The sequence below is a fragment of the Macrotis lagotis genome, chromosome 3 (assembly GCF_037893015.1).
Source record: "Macrotis lagotis isolate mMagLag1 chromosome 3, bilby.v1.9.chrom.fasta, whole genome shotgun sequence".
NCBI classification, from domain to species: domain Eukaryota; kingdom Metazoa; phylum Chordata; class Mammalia; order Peramelemorphia; family Peramelidae; genus Macrotis; species Macrotis lagotis.
In genome coordinates, this window is record NC_133660.1 from 86,421,783 (window position 1) to 86,444,240 (window position 22,458).

The 22,458-nt window shown below is 37.4% G+C and overlaps 1 protein-coding gene and 1 long non-coding RNA gene across 2 annotated transcripts in view; one reads left to right on the forward strand and one right to left on the reverse strand.

Moving 5' to 3' along the window:
• GALNTL6 (polypeptide N-acetylgalactosaminyltransferase like 6) overlaps positions 1-22,458 on the reverse strand; it is a 1,756,803-nt gene that overhangs the window by 67,175 nt on the left and 1,667,170 nt on the right. The window contains exon 9 of the mRNA XM_074228966.1: positions 6,695-6,916. Coding sequence (XP_074085067.1) covers positions 6,695-6,916 — 222 coding nt within the window. The remainder of the gene's footprint in view (positions 1-6,694; positions 6,917-22,458) is intronic.
• LOC141516151 (uncharacterized) lies at positions 12,907-17,232 on the forward strand. Its single transcript, XR_012476618.1, has 3 exons — positions 12,907-13,660; positions 15,794-15,907; positions 16,016-17,232. It is a non-coding gene; the product is annotated as an uncharacterized LOC141516151 (long non-coding RNA).

Genomic DNA, 22,458 nt, shown 5'->3' on the forward strand with positions numbered 1-22,458 from the left:
TATGCTGGTTCCATGAAGTCCGATGAGAAATTGAGCAACATGTTCAGTTGTCAAGGATCTGAGATCATGTTTCTGTGAACCTCTGGCTGGTTTCCATTGGCTAAAACATGGCATCTCATTTCACTGCCTGGTAAAATGGAAGTGAGGATGTAAATTTATGGGAAAGGAATGGAAGTTTAGTGGTTGTAAAATGCTTTGTAAATTCAGAAGGCTATATAAATTTGAGGTGTTACTGTTTTCAACTTGACTTTTTCCATCTGTCACTTTGCACTTTGTTTTAGGTGGAAGCAAATTGGGGTATAGCATATATTCACTAGGTTTTTGTGACATTTAGACAGAATGGCTAGGGGATAATATCCCTTAAATAGGACATACATTTTTTTATTTCATGGTAGTGTTGTTGAAGATGCAGTATTTATTTTCTCTCTATTTGTTTCTTCCCCCTCCTTCTCTGCTTTCCTCTTTTTTTCTGTCTCTTTCTCTTCTCTCCCTTCCCCCCCCTCTCTCCCCCTCTTTCCCTCCCTCTCTTTCTCTGTCTCTGTCTCTGTCTCTCTGTGTCTGTCTCTCTCAGTCTCTGTTTCTCTCTCTCTCTCTCTCTCTCTCTCTGTGTCTCTCTCTCTTCTAAATTCCTATAGACATATTCTGACAGGAAATTTAAAAGTCAAATATTTAGCAGCTGTATTTGGAAAGGAAGGAAAAAAAAAGAAAAGCATCAGTTTATAGGCTGTTTATAGGCTATGCACATCATTTACTCCTGAGGTCTCAAGATACTGGAGCCAGAAACTGCTTGAGTACCTCATTGTTTACCCAGAATTAGACTGGCACAGACAAGCAGTCAGAAAACTGTGCCAAGTGGGTGCAGAAGAGGGTGAATGGCACCCGCCATCTTGGCATACATGTCCCATAAAGGAGCCTTGGTGTTTACAGCTCACAGGTTCTTTGTGTCTCCTTCCCATCATTCTTTTTTTAAAAAATCCACCAGGTTGTACTTTTCTCTCTCTCTCTTTTTTAATCCCTTTAAGAACAAATAATCTTTTAGATTTATTTGGGAGTTTTGCCTAAACTAACAAATTAATTTCAAATTTATAGGATCTTAAAAATTTTCTCAAGAAAAAATACGCATAATAAAAAAATTACAATCATTAAAGCTCTTTTTAGAGGTGGAAATATTTCCAAAGTAGAGAGCAAACAAGTATATATTTTTCCACATTGGAAGAGAAAGGGTCCATGGGTTGGGATCTAGAAGGTGCAGTGGAGAGAGCACAGGCCCTGGAGTCAGGAGGATCTGAGTTCAAATACAGCCTCAGACACTTAATAATTACCTAGCTGTGTGACCTTGGGCAACCCACTTAACCCCATTGCCTTGCAAAAAACCAAAAAAAAAACAACAACAGAAAAAGAATGAAGGTCAAGCACCATCATCATCATCATCATCATCAACAACAACAACCCCATTGAAGAGATCACAGATTTATGTTGTATTTCTAAATAGAATTTATAAGGTCCTTGAAGGCAGGGATTTTTTTTTTCTGAGTTTTTATCATCAGCACAATGTTGTACATTTTTGCATATTTCTGACAGAATGTATGGTTTTATTAGTGTAATTTGTATATAGTAATACACTCTTGATGAGGAACTTCTACCAAAGCAGATGAGTAAGTACATTCTCTGTTCAACTTATAGTCTTAGAGAGAAATAATTGACTTGTCCTGTGTCATCTAGCCAGAAATGTCCTTATTTCAAGGTTGGTTCTCTTGTCACTCTATCATAATTCATTATGTCATTATGTCATGGTAGTGGTAGATAACAAAGCATGGAAAAATAGATTGAATGAATGCTTTTGGACTTTTTAAATACAATGTGAGCTCCTTGGGGGCAGGAGCTGTTTTTTAAAAATAAAATTTGTCTTTGCATCCCAATTGCCTAGCACATTGACTTGCATACAACAGACTCTTAATAAATACTTTGTGAATTAGTCTAGGTTTAAATACCTTACCTTCAGCTAAAAATTTTAATCTTCTCTTCTATTATGGAAAGTAGATTGGAACTCAGTTTCATTCCATTCACTTGCCTGTGGTATTGAAGGTCCTGCCTTTTTCTTATACTCAGAACTAGATCCACTTTGCCCTGGAAACAATTCTAATTTTATTCTCTCATTCAGAACCCCATTATTGGTTTTAGGTGGCATAATTGATATCCTTTCCCCCCCTTTCTTGTCGTGGAAGCATGTTTTTTTTCCCTCCTAAGTACTATACACATCCTCTTTTGCTTTTTCTAAATCCTATTTGTCATGGGCTCTTGCTTATGCCAGAAAAACTCTTCACTTTTCTCAAACCTTCCAGAGAGTAAGGAAGATTGACCTCCTTATTACACAGTAAAACAACTCAGTTCTTTGAGTCAGGTTTTAGAGCATTCCATAAACTTGAATAGAGAAAATCTCTTCTCTAGGTTTGTGTAGGGGTATGAAAATTTGGTTGCCTCTTAATAAAGAGGTAAATAGATGATTTTCTAAGCCATGTTTCCTCCTCTCCCATTCCCTCTTGAAGAGCATACTATGATCTACAGAATGGACTGGATTATTTGTAGTCAATACAGTCAACATTCTATTTTCAATGTCTTCACACAGGTTATTATCCAGGTTTAGAATGCATTCCTGGGAGTCTAACTTTACCTTCTAATAATCTGGTTTTTTTTGGAACTTATTTATTTGTTTGTTTGTTTGTTTGTTTATTAATTAATTCATTTATTTATGTATCCTTTGTTTGTTTTGGTTCAGACCTATCATTTCCTTGGTAGAGAGAGTTCCCAGTGAGGCTGCATCCTCTCCCAAAGCAGGCAGATTAGTCTTTATTTCCAAGCCCTTTCCCCTTATACTGAAATTAATTTATTTCTTCCTATTCTTCAGGGGTGGGCTAGTGCAACTTTTAGTCTTAGAGAGTTCCCTTGGACTTTGAGAGGGTCAAGGACGTTCACAGGGTTCACAAAACTAAAGTGTATCAGAAGGTGAGACTTGAACCCAGGTCTTCGAGATTCTGAAGTCTATTCTCTGGCCATTAAGCTAAGCTGGTTCTGATGCAGCCTCTTGGGGAAAACATTACCTAATTTCCAACATTTTCAACATGCCCACAAGTGGTATTTCTTTCCTCCTTAAATTTTCATTAATTTGCTGTTTATATGTTAAACACCCCTATTAGAATGTAAGCTTCTTGAATAGCCTGGTTTTGTTTTTCCTTTTTGATTTTTGAGTCCCTCAGCACTGTATTTTTTTTGTATTGTGGGTGTCTAACAAATGTTGGTCTGGACTGGCATAGTAAAGATGTGACTAGATGCCAGGAGATATCTGAATTCAATTTTTCCCCCTCTGGTGCCTATTTGTTTTGTGATCTTTGATAAGAATTTTATTTCTCTGAATCTCAGAGTTCTCATATACCAAAGGGGATAATACTGTCTGTAGTATTTATGTTAGAGGCTTATTAGGTGGCTCAAATGAGATCTATATGTAAAATGCTCAATAAACTTTATAACCCATATTACTATCAGCTATTATTCTTAGAGAAAAATTAGGCTATAGCTATTTATAACCTGCTAAATTTAAAGACAATAGCTAAATTTGAAACTGGGAAGTCTTGAGTTTAAATCCTCTTTTGACATATCCTTGGGTGTGTGATCCTGGGCTCAATTGAAATCATCTTTCTGTTTTATAATTGCTAATAATAATAATAATATAATAATAACAATAATAACAACAACAATAATGATAGATAAATAGCTTCTATAATGCTTTTACAAAGAGCTCTGCAAATATTTTCTCATTTTATCCTTTCTACAATACTTTTAAGGAGGTACTTTTATCATCCTCATTTTACAGCTGAGGAAACTGAGACTGAAAGAGGTTAAGTGACTTGCCTAGCTAAGATGGTGTTTGAAGTAGGATTTGAACTTCAAAACTACAATTCTAACTTTCTGTTGTTTCTGAGCAACTTTGAAAGACTGTAAGTTGCAGAAAAAGTGCTGACCTGTATCAGGAGATATACCAGAACCCTCACCAGAGGATTCTGTGATAGAAAATAATAGATTCAGTAGCTATCATCATTCTAATGTCACCAGGCCTAGTAGAGATAGGCATGAGTTCTCCCATGAACAAACTAAAAAGACTGGGCCATCATTGACTATCAAGTCTATTTTCCAGTTTTTAATGGAAGATGAGATAACAAATAATTTACAAAGACAAAAATGAAATAGGGGAGAATATAATCCAATAGGAGAGAAGACACCTATCTAGATGAAGACATAGAAGACATATATGAGGTCCTGATGGGGTAGGATGAGGTAAAGAGGTTCTATTTATAGAGACTGAGAAAGGTTCCTTTTGAAAGATGGCTCCTGGGCTGGGACTGGAAAGAAACTACGGGTGTTAGGCTTAGAGGGTAGTCATGGAGAACTGATGAAGAGTCAAGAAAGGAAGCTGGGAAGGAATAGTCTTAACTTTCACTCTCTGCTTTTTCATCAATGATAGGAAAGGGTTCTATAACAAAAAAGCTTTCTTTTAAAGTGACGAACTGATGGGAGAATGTACTATTGATTTTCAATTTCCCTTTCTTTCCTGGGATGATGCTAACAAAGAACTCTTCTAGTCTCAGAAAGGGAAAAGTAGAATCTGTGCCCTAGGATCAATCACTCTCCACCCAAAGGAACCTTCCTGATCATTTAGTCCAAAGTTCTTATTTTACAGATAAGGACCTGAGACCCAGAAAGGAGAAGTGATTTATCCAGAGTCATACAGCAGGGATAGAACTGAGATTTGAAACCACATTTTTAACTTCCAATACCTTGTAGAGTAACTCATACCTATAATGGCAGCTCAATGGCTTCAATTAGAGCAAAGGATTTGGTTGAATCAAATGATTTGTAAGATTTCTTTCATATATTAATATTCTATTATCATTGTTAATATCTAGCATTGAGAATCATCTATCTACACTAAAAGTCTACAGTGGGGTGGCATGAATCACCTATTTTTATCAGAGCTTAGTGATCACAGATGGACACATGTCCTGGACTGTTCCCAGAATGAATGATGAAGATATTTGTCCTTAGCTGGTCCCTGCTACAAGTAACTCTGCAACTCCAGACAGGTCACTCTTCCTCTCTTGGTTTGAATTACTTCATCAGAAAAAGAAAAAGATCGGTGTTCATACTCTCTAAGATCCTGTTCAGTCACTATGATTCAACCTGAGCTTACCCTGTGTAAGGGACTTGGGGGAAGGGATGACTGGACTGATTACTTGTGCTCAGCAATCAGCTGCAGTCTGGACCTCTGTCTGACACAGAGTTGGCAATCTTCTAAATTATTAGGATAAATCCATTCTGTCCAATTTAGTCGATTTCTGGCACACAATTTTCTGAAGGAAGGAAGAAGTCATAGCAATGAAAGGTACTAAACTGGAAGCAATAGTTTTTTTTAATATCCCCATAAATTATATATATATATATATATATGTATATATATACATATATATAACAAGATATAAATAAATGTCATATATGTGTATACATATATACATACATATAGATATGTGTGTATATCTATATCCACATCTATAGATAGCTATCTCTCTATCCAGCTCTCTCTCTCTCTCTCTCTCATTTGGCTACTTGGCTACCTAGCTAGCTACCTATTTAGTTAGCTATTTTTTTCCCCCTAGGGTGATTCAACCCACCCCTTTTTCCCATCAAGAAGTCAAATCAAAAAGAATTATCTCTAGAGACAAAGGTCAGTTTTTGTTCTGAACTTTTCATTGTTATGTATTAGGAGGGGATGCATCTCTTGCTTCCCCTCCACAGGCAGCTTGTTAGAAAGTGGCAAAAACATACTATTGCTAGGGTCTTTTTGAGACCAGACACAAAGAGCTATATCATGGTAGACTCGGGGATCAGTAATTGACTGATAAAATACTTGCTAACAATTAGCATTTCAATACTACTCCAAGATTTGCGAGGCACTTTATACATGTTAACTCACAGTCATCTTATGAAGATCCATTATCTCCATTTAATGGATTAGGAAACTGAGGCAGAGAGATTTAAGTGACTAGCTCAGGATCACACAACTATTAAATGTCTGAGGCAGAATTCAAGCCCATTTTCCTGATTCCAAATCCTGTGCTTTATCTAAATGTAATGACCTTATTATAGGTCATTTGCTGCAAATATCTGAGTAAAATTTTAATCTCTATGTGCCTCAGTTTCTACATATGTAAAAAGTGGAAGTTAAATTAGTTGCCTTCTGAAGTCCCTTGTAGCTGTATAACTATACATCTACTTTGTTCAAGGATCTTTGATTTCACCAGGGTTGGTCATCCCTCCACCAGTGTAGATGGTGAGTTTTTTGGGCTCAGATGTTCTGCCTAAAATTATAGGATCATAGATATCAGCATGGGAGATACTCAGAATGAAACTAATCCAACTCCTTCATTTTTCAGGGGGTCTCCTAAAAACCATCCAGATAGGGAAATAAAGAAGATTCTTATGTTTATAGATAAATCTAAGAATTGACACTCCTTTATCTGATTAGCTCTGGGTGGAGATAGGGGTATAGACTATGTGACCTCTGGAAACCTTCATATGCTGTTGTTCTATGAAAGACATGACTAGTAGAAGGAAGAGCCGGTCTCATGCCCGGTGTGTGCCTCACCTCCCCCCAGGCAGCTGGTGGGGGCTCTATTGGGGGGTAGTACTTTGGGACATCCCAGGCCACAGCCGCCATAAACCATTTGAAGTCCTTGCACTTGAGGTGTTTTCGGAGCTCCTTCTGGGCAGAGATGTCACCGGTGGAAAGATGTCTGTACTCAGGGCGCCGCTGGTAAATGTACTCAGCAAATTCATCCATCCAGGTCTCTGCCACACGCTTTAGGTTCTGTGGAGCAGAAAAGAAGTTCATCAGTCATTTAGTAGTCCAGAATCTGACTGGGGCTCTGGGAAAGTTGAAAAGGGAAAGGAAGCCTGATAATCTTAGCCAGTTTTTGTGGGTGATATGTTAAGAGGAATGATAATTTCCCTCTCATATTATAGCTAATGATTAAAATTAGGAAGACCCCAGATTTTTTTTTTCCTTGCCTATTTTCTTGTCCAATCTCTCAAGGACAGGACTGATGGAAGATAGGTTTAACATTCTCATTTTGGGTATTACTGATGTACCCACTTGTTCAGGGTTGGGTTGGGGGAATATGGATTCTTTGTCTAAATTACTCCAAACTGGGGATGGTCTAGGTACAGTGATATGATGTCACTCCCAACTCATCACAAGAGTGAGTTCACTTCTCTTTGTAAACCCAACCTCTCATTAACTATTAATCAATCAGAGTTCACTGCCACTCTCAGGAACTTTCCTCTCCAAGGGTGTATGAAAGTTGCAAACCTCCTGCCATAATATTCTTTGGAATTTGAGAGTGTCACTGATATCTTATTAAAAATGCTGGCATTTATTAATTCAAGGATTAAATTATCCAGAAAATATGTTTCAAACTTCTTTAATATCACAATATGAAAGATTTAAATCTGTTACCAAAAAGATGCTTTTAAGTATATAGTATAAGCAAAGACCAAAGACATATTTTTTTAAAAAAAGTTGTCTTATTATGTAATTCTGTTATATCTCATACTATATGGTTCGTCCTTAAGGGCATGATTTCTCTCTCGTCACATTCAACTTAGATCAGTGCATACTATGGGAATGATGTAAGGACTAACAAATTGCCTTCTGTGGGGAGTTGGGGGAGGGAAGTGAGATTGGGGGAAAAACTGTAAAACTCAAAATAAATAAAACTTTTTTTTTTAGGTTTTTGCAAGGCCAATGGTGTTAAGTGGATTGCCCAAGGCCACACAGCTAGGTAATTATTAAGTGTCTTATGCTAGATTTGAACTCAGGTACTCCTGACTCCAAGGCCGGTACTTTATCCACTACACTACCTAGCTGCCCCAAAACCTTTCTAAAATTAAAAAAAAAATAATGATGTATATAGGAGACTTCTAGAGAACTCTGGTCTCAGGAATAACTAGGTTCAAACCCAATCATTACCTCATACTAGCTTGGTGACCAAAGACAAGTTATTAAACTTTTCAGTGTTTAGACAACTCTCCAAGACTATCACCTGCAGAGGAAATGTTGACCTCCATTGGAAAAGGGATCAATGAAATCAAAAAAGAAATGGTCCAAAGGGGGGAAAAAACCAAGCAAACATGTTTCACAATAACAGGTTTTCAGGTTTGCAAAGAGGGTACAACTGCCAAGGGGAGAATTCATTAATTCCAGCCAGTAAAGCTTCTAGTTTTGCTCCTTGCAAGCCCATTATGATTTTCCTCTTAGTGCACCAAGTCTGACTTCCCACATTTTTTAAAGTAGCTGACTTTGGAGGATAGGGAGTTTTTTCCAGCCCCCAAATTGTTTAAGCATCCACAGCAAATAGACAGAAATCTGGTAAAGCAGGACTGCAAATAAACTCCCTCAAGGTACACACAGATAACTAGGCATTACTAATATATTCAGAATGCTAGATTCTGACACCTCATTAATGTACAGTACTGATGCCCATAAGGGGTTCAGTCATTTACTGAAAAGCAAGGTGGAACTCGAGAAGATTCCAAAGCAATCAATCTTTGCTTCTAGGGATGTTTGCATTCAGTGATGGTGTTGGGAAACTTGAGGCAAGGGAAGAAAGCAACTCATTTAGAAGAAAGACAAAGTTGGGATCCTGGAAACTAATTCCCATTGCCACTAACTAGATGTGTAACCTTCGGCAAGATTCCTCCCAAGGCAGCCTGGTGGTGCAGTGGAAAGAATATTAGACCCCTAGGCAAGAAATCGTGAGTTCAAATCCTGCTTCAGGCACTTATTAGTTTTGTGATCCTGGGTAAGATATTTAACTTCTCTTGGACTTTGTTCCTCATCTATAAAATGAATGGGCTAGTCTAAATGGTCTTTAAGGTTCTTTTCAGCTCCAGATCTATGATCTGATCCTATGAACTCACTCAACATCTCATGGTCTCAGTTTCCTCATCTGTAAAATAAGAAAGTTGAACTAGATTAGTTCTATTCTCCTTTCTTTCTTCATCTTATCATCCAAATGCTTTCTCCTACTATCTCCTCCAGCCCTTTCTAACCGAAAGAGGAGGGTCCTACTCACCAAGACAAACCCTGCTACCTGTACAAGTAATCCCATTCCATCTTGTCTCTTCTAGCTCCCTCTATCACTCCCATTCTCTTACTAACCTTCAAACTTTCATGGTTATTGACTGCTTCTCTCTTAATTTCAAAAATGTTCATGTCTCTCAAAAAACCTTCACTTCATCCTTCTGTCACCATTATTGTCCATTATTGCCTTTGCTCCTTAGGGCAAAAATCTTTGATAAGACTGTCTACTGGGACAACTAGGTGGTACAGTGGATAGAGTCCTGGAGTCAGGAGGACCTGAGTTCCAAATCAGCCTCAGACATTTAATTGCTTAGCTGTGTGACCTTGGGCAAGACACTTAACTTAAATAAATAAAATCAAATAAATCCTAACAAAAAGAGAAGACTATCTACAAATCCACTCCTCTTTTCATTTCTTAACTTTCTACAATCCAGTTTCAAACTTCATGCTTCCACCAGAATTGCTCTTTCTAAAGTTACCAATGATTCCCTAATTGCCAAATCCAAATCTCAGTCCTCATTCTTTGTGACTTCTCTGCAGTCTTTGAAACTGTTAATCACCCTCTTTTCCTTGACTTTCTTCTTTCTAGGTTTTTGGGGCACTACTCTCTCCTGGTTCTCCTACTGCCCATCTTTCTGTTCTTTTTAGGAATATTTGCATTCAGTGATGGTATTGGGAAGCTTGAGGCAAGGAAAGAAAGCAACTTGTTTAGTAGAATCTGAAGACTAATTCTCACTGCCACTAACTAGATGTATAACCTTGAATTTCTCATCTGGGTCATGCCCACTAATTTCTACAATCACCCAGAGTTCTGTCCTGGACCGTCTTTTCATCCTCCTCTATACCACTTCACTTGATGAACTTCCATGGATTTAATGCCATCTCTATGCTGATGATTCTTTTTTTTTTTTTTTGCAAGGCAAATGGGGTTAAGTGGCTTGCCCAAGGCCACATGGCTAGGTAATTATTAAGTGTCTGAGGCTAGATTTGAACCCAGGTACTCCTGACTCCAGGGCCAGTGCTCTATCCACTGTGGCACCTAGCCGCTGCCCCTATGCTGATGATTCTTGAATTTACTTAATCTGCCCTAGTTTCTCTACTAGCCCACAGATATGCATTTCCAAATACCCTTTGGCTATCTCAAACTACACTTTCGGTAGACATCTTTAAATTCAACTTATTCAAAACTGAACTTTTTATATTTCCCTCAAATCTATCTCTTTTCCAGACTTTTCTTTGTGTTGAGGTTACCATAATCTTCCCACTCCAGGCTCTTAAACCATGATATCTCACTATCATACCCCCTCTTATCCAACCTGTTGCCAAGATCTTGCAAGTCATAATCATGCATGTCTCAACTATTGCTTGCTGATTGTTCTGCCTGTCACAAGTCTTTCTCCATAATCCACCAAAATGATTTTCTTAAAGTTTGGGTCTGACCAAGTTCACTTTCCTACTCAATAAATCCCAGTGGCTCACTACCACCTCCAGCATCAAATATGGAATCCCCATAACTAGCAACCCTCCCACCTTTACAAGCTTTTATACCTATATCTTGTAACTCTCCTTCCCCATATCCAGGAACAGCCTCTTTGCTGTTTCTTGGGCAGGTATTCAAACTCCAGTCTCTGGGCATTTTCATTAGTTGTCCTTAATGTCTGGAATGTTTTCCTTCCTTGTCTCTGCCTCTGGCTTATTCAAATACCAAGTAAAATCCCATCATCTAGGAAGTCTTTCTCTATCCTTTTTAATTCTATTGTCATTTTTTTTTTGTCAATTATTTCCTACCTATGCTGTTTGTATGTGTTTGCTTGCTTGTTGTCTCTCCTGTTTGATTGTGAGACACTTGAGGGTAGGGAATAGCTTTGATCTTTCTTTTTATCTGCAGAACCTAGTACTGTATCTAGCATGTATTAGGCTATTAATGCTCATTGATCACTGAGATGGCCTGTGTGCTCCATATTTCTATCCCACAATCTTATGGTCAAGATCAATCATTCTAAGTAGAAGAGAATATGAGGTGTTCCTTCCAAGCTAACTTTAAGGATCATGAGCTGTCCCTGTCTCATGGGATGGTACTTGTTATTCCACATTCCTAATTTTGTTTTTCCCACTACTAAGCTGATAAAACTACTGACCTCTTCTAGTTTCTCATTTGTATTTGAGAGATGCAGCTCCTAAACAGGGATCTTAAATGGAAACCAGACACAAGCATAGAAATCAATGATATACTGCATATATAAAGTTGTCTTGATTGGTGGTGCTAATTCTGCTGAATAATAATAGGGATGTCAAAAGTTCTAGAAGATGATCTCCCAACATGTTTATAAACCCATTCCTATGGAGGATTTATTGAAAACATGGGCAAGAGAATCACAAGACAATACAGTGTGAATGGGGTGCAACCTGTAACATTGAAGGGAATATTTACATATGGGAAATAGTCATTCATTCATTCATTCAATAAACTAGACATTCTGTTAAGGGCTGAGACAAAAGACAGTCCCTGCCTTTGAGAGCTCACTGGAAATTGCAGGAATTGGGGAACGGACAACATGTGATAACTGAGTGTGTTAGAAAACTACTGTGCTATAAGGAATGATGAGTTCCATGGTCTTAGAAAGCCATGGATAGACTCACATGAAAAAATGAAGAGTGAAATGAAAAGAACCAAGAAAGTATTGTCTATAGTAATACTAATATTGTTTTAAGAACAACTTTGAATGATTAAATAATTTTAACTATAATAAATACACAAATTAAAAATAAAGGACATAGGAAGGAAGATGTTATCTGCAACCAGAGAAAGAAATAATAAATGGAAGTATATTTAGGATCGTTTCCCATAAACACACACACACACACACACACACACACACACACACAAACATATATTCATATCCATATTTGTGTTTAATGATGTCCATCTCTATGATGGGGATGGAAAAAAGAAAAAAAAAAAGAAATTTACATGACAACTTTCTTGTATATTTAAAAGGAATAGCAAGTTGTACATAACAGACTTGCAGATTCATGTGAAATCATCATTTTTATTTTACTATGTCATGGAAATGTTTGTTTTATTCCATAAATTAAAAAGAAAGAAAGCATTTTTTGAAAAGAAAAATAGCACACACAGCTTTATACATATGTAGTTCTTTAAGGTTTACAAAGTGATTTTCTTACAACAACCTGTGAGGCAGTTATTGTTCATGTTATTATTTAAATTTTATAGATGAGGACCTTAAGTCTGAGTTGGAAGCGACTTGTTAAAGGGCATATAGTTAGTAAAAGTTGAAGTCAGAATTTGAGGCTAGGTTTCTGAACTTTAAAAATAAGAATCTTTTCATTTATACTATGCTGTTTTCTACTCTTGACAATGACAATAGAATTTTATTGACCATTCAAAATAAGACATATATGGGTACTGGGTTGGGAAATATACCTTAATCATGAAGCTCTACTAGTTCCCTATTGCTGCTAGGATCGAATACAAACTTTCTTGGAATTTAAAGCTCTTCCCAACTTTGCTCCACTCTACCTTATCAGACTTATTCCACATCATTCCCTTTTACCCCCTTTATGGTCAAGCATTTAGTAAGGACCTACTGTGGACCAGGTATTTTGGTGAGCATCTGAGACCAAAGTTACTTTCTCACTGTTTATCATAATGTTCCATCTTTTGTCTTTGTGTTTTTATTTAGTCTGTGTCCCTGTATTGTGTCCTGTGATGCATCAGTTCCATCTTTATTGGATAGCCATTTTTGGGCTACACAAATGTGTTGGGGAGAGATGTTCACAGGATCATAGATTTATAAACTGGAAGTCAAATGAGCATTTATACAGCCCCTATTAGATCCTAGGGGGTAGCTAGGTGGTGATTAGAGACTTGTTTTGCATTCAGAAGTACAAGAATCTGACCCCCCAGACACTTGCCACTTAACTAGCTGAGTGGCCTTGGGAAAATCACATAAGCTTGATTGTCTAGAATCCAGGGCCATCTCCAGTCATCCTGATCTATATCTGGCCTTTGGACCCAGATGACTCTGGCGTCTGGGCTGGTGACTTTGCATAGCACCTCCTCACTCAAATTCAATTCTTGTGTTTGTCATGGCATCACCTCCCTGATGTCATAGTCTTCTTCAAAAATGAAGGACAAACATTATTATGTCCTTGACACTATGCTAAGAGATTTTTTTCAAATATGATCTCATTTGATCTTCACAACAATCTTTGGAAACTGAGGTAAACAAAGGTTAAAAGACTTGCCAGGGTTGCACAATTAGTGAGTTTCTGAAGTTGGGTTTGAACTCAGGTCTTGCTGACTCTAGCTCAATGCTCTGTCCATTGTGACATCAGCTGCCTCAACTAGGAGTCACTTTTGTTCAAACCTCTCATTTTATAAATGAGAAAACTGAAGTTCAGGGAAGTAAAGTTACTTATCCAAGGTCACATAGACAAGCATCAGAGGTGAGAGATTTGAACTCAGGAACTTTAACTCAGAGGCCGTTGTTTTTTCTATTGTCTTTTCACTCAAAAGTGATTGGCTTAGTTTATCATTCAAGTTGTTTAAATCTTTTCATGGTTGGTGAGATTACTCTACAAATGTTTGCAAATATAGAGTGTGCAATGATGAGAGTGGTAAGAGTTGATTCTCTCTAGTACAATACATCTCAACTTGGCTTGTCTCTGGTTCTTGTTTCTGAAAGAGACTGTCTGGGGTGGGTGAAGTAGGGGAGATATCTGTGTAACTTAATGACTCTGTGATTCTGAAGACCCCATGGGCAGACCAGAAGGCTTAAAGGAGGAGTCCAGTGATGTCTGATCAAATGACCCCTCCTCCCCTCCTAATTCAATAAACTCCAGTGACTCCAGATTAACTCCAGCATCAATATAAATCCCTCTTTTGGGATTTTAAACCCCTTTAGAACCTGACCCCACCCTACCTTTTTTGTATATCTAGTCTTTTTGCTATTCTTCATATAAAAATATTCCATCTCTAGACTCCAGACATTTTTACTGACTGTTCTCCCATGGACAAACCCTCTGCATTTCTATTTCCTGGTCTTCTTCAAGTCTCAGTTAAAATCCCATCTTCTGAAAGAAGTCTTTCCTGGTTCCCTTAATTGTTGTACCTTTCCTCTGTGATTATCTCCAATTTACCCTGTATCTCTCTCTCTCTCTCTCTCTCTGTCTCTCTCTCTCTCTCTCTCTGTCTCTCTGTCCCTGTCTCTGTCTCTCTATCTCTCTGTCTCTCTTTTCTCTCCTTTAGAGTCCAGACATTTTTGTCTTTTCTTTGTTTCTCCACTTAGCATAGATCCTAAACATAGTAGGAACTTAATAATAAACTTAATAATAAAACTTGAACTAACTTGAACTAACTTGAAAATAAGCATACAATTGTAAGTCTAAATTTTAAGCACAACTCTGAGTATGTTCAGACACATTCATCATCAGAACATTGACCAGTGGGTGATCTTGACCACAAGAACAAGCAGGATGTTCTAGTGAGGGGGCGAGTGTTATAGTAGAAAGAGTCCTGATTCTGAAAATAAAGGACCAGGGTTCAAATCCCAGCTCTGATGCTTACTAACTCTTTGGGCAAGGCATTCAATTTCCCTAGGCTTCTGTTTCCTTTTCTAAAATGAGACGAGGAAAATGGGAGAGTGGGTTGTCCTGCATGGCCACTGAGGTCTTTTTTAGCTTTAGGTTTGTGATCTTACAAACTCATAAAACTTTCCTCTTAAAGCAAGAAAGAGTTGTGACCTGGAGGGAGACTATCCACCCTGGTAAAATTAGAGATCCTTGATATATGGACAACATATATTTTCAAGGCAGAAAGATGAACAAGATGACTTCTCATGGTACCTGCCAATTATTTAACTCTCCATTAGTTCCTAAGAAATACTTGGTAACTGATTGATTATCAAGACTATACATGTTAAAATCCGGAAGAAATTCTCATTTTAATATCCTGTCTTTTGTTTCATTCTAAGTCAATTTACACGGGAATAACTGTTGTAATAAAGAAATATAATAAACAGAAACTCTAAATTAGCTGAGGCAACAGGGTACCAGAATAGAACAGATAATTAAAATTCTCAGATAATGGCACACCTCATTTTTAGCAGTAGTTTCAATCTCTTCTCCCCTGAATTGCTGCCATGAATTAAAATAGAAAGATTTAAATGTTAGTTGCTTTATTTGTTCCTCTCTGAGGAAACAAATTAAGGGTAGGAAGGAAAAAAGCCAGCAATGGACTTTGAAAACCAGCAGTGGGTAATTAGAGGGGAAAGTATCTCAAGAATTTGATTGATAGTTAGAAAAGTTGGTCACTAAAAGCATAATAGCACTTTGTCTAAGAAAATAAGCATGGAGGAGTCTTAGAATGCTTTTTTGTAAATAATATGAGATCAGCTCCCAGTTATGATATGTATTCTAGATATAAAGAATTAGAGTAACACTTCCTACAAAACAGACAGGCCTGCCCACCATCCCAAAGAAGTCTGATAAATTTGAGAAAGAGGACTTTGTCAGATGTGCTTTTGAATTTCATTTGAAAATCTCACACCTAGATTTTATCTTTCTGTATTGTACAAATAGCTGAATGAAACTGAAAGTTTGAAAGTTGACTCCTTTTAGACAAAGACCACCTTTGGAATGATGGAGGAATGAAAGGAATGATGGCTGGTCATGTGGAAGCTTCTGAAAGTCAGGGTAAGATTTACTTTGAGTTTCTGAGACATACATATTAATAGTCCTCAAGGACTATTAATCCCCAACTTTGAGTGTATGAATCCAATTTTCTTCTGTTCTATCTGGCAGATAACAGGTGATATTGGAGCTAATATGTTTGAGATTCAGAACCAAAAAACCTCCACAAATGACTATGAATTAAAAGGGAATCTGACCAGATCTTCCTTAGATGAAATAGCTTAAAATAGTAACAAAGTCTAACCTGAAGAAATTTGGAGAAGAAAATCTTTCACTTTACTTTCAGTGAAGGTAGGCATTAAAAAAAATCCCAGGAAATTGGAAATAAGCTTTCTTAGTAAAACCTGGTGATCATGAAGACAAAATCACACAAGAACAGATCAAATCTTGTAATATTTTGGGATTTGTGATCAGTTTGGTTGCTCCCATAAACTTGATGATATAATAGAAATGTCAGAGACACTAAAAATTGAATGAACTGCCATGGGTTCCAAGGCTACAAAGTACCAGAGTCAGGATTTGAATCCAGGCTTTTCTGATTCAAAATTTAGTTCTTTTTATACTGTTTGACATGGTTTCTCAAGAAAGTAGGATGTATGTGATAGTGAGGGCTAGAAGGAAGCTTAGAAACTAACTATTGTGATCAAACCTCTTGTTCTTCTTGTTGGAGAATCATTTTTCAGTCACATCCAATTCTTCACGATTTCATTTGGGATTTTTCTTGATAAAGATACTGGTTTGCCATTTTCTTCTCTAGCTTATTTTATAGATGATGAGATTGAGACAAACAGGATTAAGTGACTTGCCCAGGGTCACCCAGCTAGCAAGGCCAAATCTGAATCCAGAAAGTTAAGTCTGATACTTTATCCACCTGGCTGCCCTAGTCTGTCCATGCAATAGGCACAGCAAGCTTGTGACTGCAAGGGAGAGGGTTAAAATACAGAGAAGATTGAGTGAGTGTGTAAGGGAAGGAGGTATAGTGTGAGTGAATGACTGGAGACTCGAAAGTGTACTCTGACTTGATGAGATTGGCAGTAGGGTAGCAGAGGAAGGAGGCTGTGCTCTGGTCCCAGCTCCCCCTCCTTTCCATATAGCAGCACTACACTGGGGAGTCAATAAGGAAAATAAAACATAGGATCTCATCAGATCCTATATCCAATTGACAAGTTGTTTGAGCTCCTTGTTGTCTCTACAAAGGAAAGGGGTCATAAAAAGGACGTGGAGTGTGGACATGAGGAACCTCAGCATGTCAAAAGATCTTTGATAGAAGTGACAGCAAGTACCATGGAGAGAGCTAGCTAGCTCTTGTCTGATCATCATAGTTCTATAAGCAATAGTGATGGGGACCTTAAAGGAGAATAATATAGGAATTTCAAAGGCTTATTTTTAATCTCATGGAGCATCAAACTTGCCCAGAGCACTTGAACTCTGTTTTTAATTCAGCTGCCCAGTTAGGGAACAGCAATTATCTGCCATTTGGTACCAACTTTGGTGTCAATGAACAAGTGATCTAATTTGGAAAAATTCCATTCTGTTAGCATTTAAGCTTCCTCTATACATAAGTCTCTATGTTAGGCATGGAGTCTAGATTAATAAAAATAATTAATAAAAAATAATTAATAAAATAATTAATAAAATAATAAAATAAAAAAATAATTAATAAAAAACAAATGGTCATTTACAAGTCATTCACATTTTACCAGGAGGATGCAACCTTGGTGACCTTAAAAGTAAATGCAAAGTATATGGAAAGTAATATCATGAAAGAGGGAGTATTTGCAACTGGGGAAATCAGGAAGTCCTTTGAAAGTATCTTTTGCAATGTGAAGGAAGTTAGTAGTTCAAGGATGTCAAGATGAGGAAGTCAATCATTTCAGATACAGTGGACAATTTGCACAAATGCGAGATAGAGGAGATGGATTATCCTATTCAGGGCATAGCTAGTAGGCTTGTTTGACTAGAATGGAGAATGCGTGAAGCAGGGTAATGTGAAATAGTCTATCTTCCTCATTTTTTGTGAGTGACAGCTAGGTGAAAAGTGGTTAAAGAGCTAGACCTGGAATCAGGAAGACTCAAGTTCAAATTTGGCCTTTAGATACTTTGCTTAACCTTGTTTGTCTCAGTTTTTCATCTGAAAAATGAGTTGGAGAAGGAAATTACAAATAATTGTAATATGTTTGCTAAGAAAATCCCAAATGAGGTCATGAAGAGTTGGACACAAAACAACAATAACAACAAAAATGTTTTGTTTTGAGTGAAGCCTAGAGAAGTGATTTACCTAATGTAGATATTAAGTGACAGTCAGTATTAGCATAAAGGTCTTCAGACTCTAAAGTCAATGCCCTTTTTATATCCTACAGGTGCCTGAAAGGTATAAATGAAGTCAATAAATCCAACAACCAACAATGCCTTCTATGTGTTAGTTACTGTACCAATGCTGGTGTCCAAAGGGAAAAAAAAATTCTAATGGAGGAGACAACTTGTACACATAATGTAGTTTTTGGCATGGCTATGTCATAACTTTGTTCTAAGACAGGGCTCCTTCCATAGGTCCTTGGGGTACTGATTTCTTATGTGTTTTGTTTTCCCTATCACTTCGTTTCTCCTATTGAGGAGTCAGGTCTTTATTATGGGAAGAGTCCAAGAACTGTCACCAAGGAAGCACCCAAAATGGCAGCAATTTGGGTTTTGATTCTATATTGGAATATAGCAAAATGTATTTGACCTTTTGTTGATCGCCTAATCATAGCCAGTGAAGATATGCTCTTTTATGTACCTGCAGAGTATTGAAGCAATGCCTTTTGTTTAAAAATACATAGTTTTGACCATATGCATATACCCAGTAAAGTCCTATCAGGAAAATGAGAATAATTTAAAGACATTTGAGTTCTTCCACATTAAACTTTTGCATGATATACTTAGAAAAACCAAAATGAACTCATTTGAATGTCTCTAACCTTCCTTTGGACTGATTACCCACTGGTAGGGGTGCTAATAGACAATGAGACAAGTGTCAAAAAAATAGACATTGACTGTAGAAACAGGAAATACTATGGTCCTTGAAACTGGATAATCCACCTTAAAATAAAAGTTAGTTGTGTGACTACATAGAACCTTCTATAATCTAGCACAAATCTTATTCTCTTGTCTCATCACATTAACCCTCTGGCCAAATCAAAGTGGGCTATGTTTCCACTTCCACATACTTATTCCCTGCTAGTCCCTTGTCTGGAGATCTCTCTGTTCCTCTCTTCTTGTCTAAAACTGTCCTTTCTTAAAAGTCTAGTTCAGTGACTGTCACACAGAAAGTTCTTAATGGATGTTTATTGATTGGTTGACTGACTGACCCAGCCCTAAGCCTTCTATGTGTCCTTGACTACTTCATCTCACAATGATCTTATTGTGAAATGCTGTTTCTATTTTCCAATTATCCTCTGTTTTATTTTTTGTATTTGTCTTTACTGAGGTGGTGTCCTTTTCCCTCTCCAAATATAACTTCTTTATATTTTCCACATCAGCCCAAGCAAAGGGCTTTGCATCATCTAATAGGAGAGTTTCTGCTGTATAGATTAGGACCATCATTTTAGATGTAATTTATTAGTAAAGTTACAAGCCAACTCCAATTTTGAAGATGAGGAAAATGAAGAAGACAGCAGTTAGGTAATTTGCCCAGGATCACACAATTTTAGGCAGACTCTGAACCCAGGTCCTTTTATTCTAAGCTCAGTGTTCTCTCCATCACATTATCTTTTCTGTCTATAAAAGCTGATGGCAACAGATCAATGGACAAAGAAAGAAAGGGTGGACTCATATTGGAGATCAAACCTTAAATTTGCACTTTGACTAGAAAAGGGGGGGCAACGCTATTTAAACAGGATCATTGCTGAAGAACACTGATAATCTAATCTTCAAACTGGTTGACTTTTTGTAGAGATGCAGAGCAGGCTATGTAAGGCTCAGAGGACTAGTGAATAAATCCTCTCTAGTATATGGCTCCTGGGCATTCTTCCCTTTGCATCCCCTTCTGTGTTCTGGCTTCCAAGCCCCTAAGAAAGGATGACAGAAGCATGTATAGTTTGTGGGTATTTCCTGGCCATCTTTGGGGGGAGGTGGCTGTAGTAAGTTCCAAAGTGACTTCAAAGCTCTGACAGAACTCATCAAAGTGAAGAAGTGAATGATAATGACAGGTATTACCTGTTGGGGACTACATTGCTGAGATTCACCTTCTAAACTCACTTATATCTCTAGAAAGGAACAACCCTTGGGATGTGATAAAAATTTTACTAGGAAAGTGCTCATTCCTCCTACAGAAAATCATGTTTCTTACACAACTACCCTATGCACAGGGGCTATCAGTTATCCAGTTATATGTTCCTTGAGACTGTTTATTCTCAACTGGTTAGTGAAGCTCTGTAGTTACCATCTCCAAAGAATGTGGGGGAAAAATCTGTCTTACTAAAGGAAGCAGCAATGCTAATTAGTAGTCACCAGAGAAGGGTGAGCATGATTAGGACCAATAATTTAAAGCTCAGTATTAACATATCTAACATTGAGGAGAAAATAAGAAAGTATAGAAATTCTGTTCCTATTTACTTGTATTGGCATCTATTCTGAGTTTGGATTCCTATCTGGATAAGGGTGGGATCCTATACAGAAACAGTCTAGGAGGTTATGGACTACAGAGAGTCTTCCCAAGGTGGAAAGATAATTTGGAACTTTTTGTTTTGTGATGAGTATGGAGAAGAATTGCCTTTTCTGGGCATTCATAGGAATATGAATGGCTAGAGGAGAAAGGGAACAAATCTCTCCTAGGATTCCAGAGGACAATGAAAAGGATTTCTTCCTTTCTAAAATCTGTGGATATAAAGATTTTATCTGATAAAATCAATCTAATGAATATAAGTCATTTATAACTTTTTTCTATTCTTCCTTCAACCTTGAACAAAATAAGTTTTAGTGTAAAGGATCTGGGTTCAGATTTTTTTTTTTGCAAGGCAAATGGGGTTAAGTGGCTTGCCCAAGGCCACACAGCTAGGTAATTATTAAGTGTCTGAGACCGGATTTGAACCCAGGTGCTCCTGACTCCAAGGCCAGTGCTTTATCCACTGCACCACCTAGCTGCCCCTTGCCATATTATTTTATTTATTTATTCTTTTTCTTTAGGTTTTTGCAAGGCAAACGGGGTTAAGTGGCTTGCCCAAGGCCACACAGCTAGGTAATTATTAAGTGTCTGAGACTGGATTTGAACCCAGGTACTCCTGACTCCAAGGCCGGTGCTTTATCCACTATGCCACCTAGCCTCCCCTGGGTTCAAATCTTGCCTCAGACACTTGCTAGTTATGTAACCAAGGAAAAGTCACTTAACCCTATTTGCTTCAGTTCCTCATCTACAAAACTAACTGGAGAAGGAAATGGCAAACCATTCCATATCTTTGCTAAAAAACCCCAAATAGGGTTATAGATAGATTGAAACAACAATGACAACAAAATCTCTTTATATTGCTATAGAATTTCCTTTGTCTTAATTTGGGAAAGACAGTTTACTAAGTAAATTCTAAGTTTTTTCCCAGATTTTATCTTGATTCTGAGATTTTGCTTGTTTTAAGAAGAGACCATCCCCTGGGTTAGTACTTGGCCTTTCAGAAAGCACAAAACTTTAAAAATGGAAACAGAAGGCTAGGGACTGGACCTGTGATTTCCTTTGTAGAGGGAACTCTCATCGAGGAGAAACTCAATCTACTAAAGCAAATTGACTCCTTCATAATTTAGAGTTTTATAGGGTTGTCTGGAACTGAGCATTTCAATGATTTGACCAGGCTCACATGAAAAGTGTGCACTAGAGGTCAAACTTTAACCCAGATCTGGTAAGTCCCAGGGCTAGTTCCCTATTTGCTACACCTGTCATTGGATAATGGAAATATTAAAAGTGATCAAATAAATTTTAAGGTCAAAATAATTTTCAAACAGCAGCTCTGATCTGATTTAAGAAGAGATTAATTAAATTAATTTTATTTTGATTTTATTAGTTCTAATATTAAAGGATTGTGCTTAGATGCAAATTTCAAAGGTCATTTATTCTAATGCTCTAGGTATACCTTTATCTTTCTCTATACCTTTTCTCTCTTAAACCTTTATGTGACCTCTAGTCCTTCCACTCTCCAGTATTTTCTCAGGCTACCATCCCTTCTCTGATTTAATTTTTATTCCCTTTCAATCCTGACTTTTAATAGGTATTCTAGTTTAAGACCATACTGTCTTTTTCTCTTGAAAACCTTGTCCTCTTATATTCCTTTGCCAGACCAATGTCTTCATGGTGGATTAAGCTCAATCCACTGTTGCCAATTAGCTGGAGGAAGTCATACAACTGAGAGGACTAGGTACACTTCAAATTTATGTTGTTTAACCTATACCAGGTCCTCACTTCAGTAAGGAAATCCTTTCATTTCATCTTTTTTTTATGTGTGTGTGTTTTTTTTTTCAAGGAAATGGGATTAAGTGATTTACCCATGGCCACACAGCTAGGTAATTATTCAGTATCTGAGATGAGACCAGAT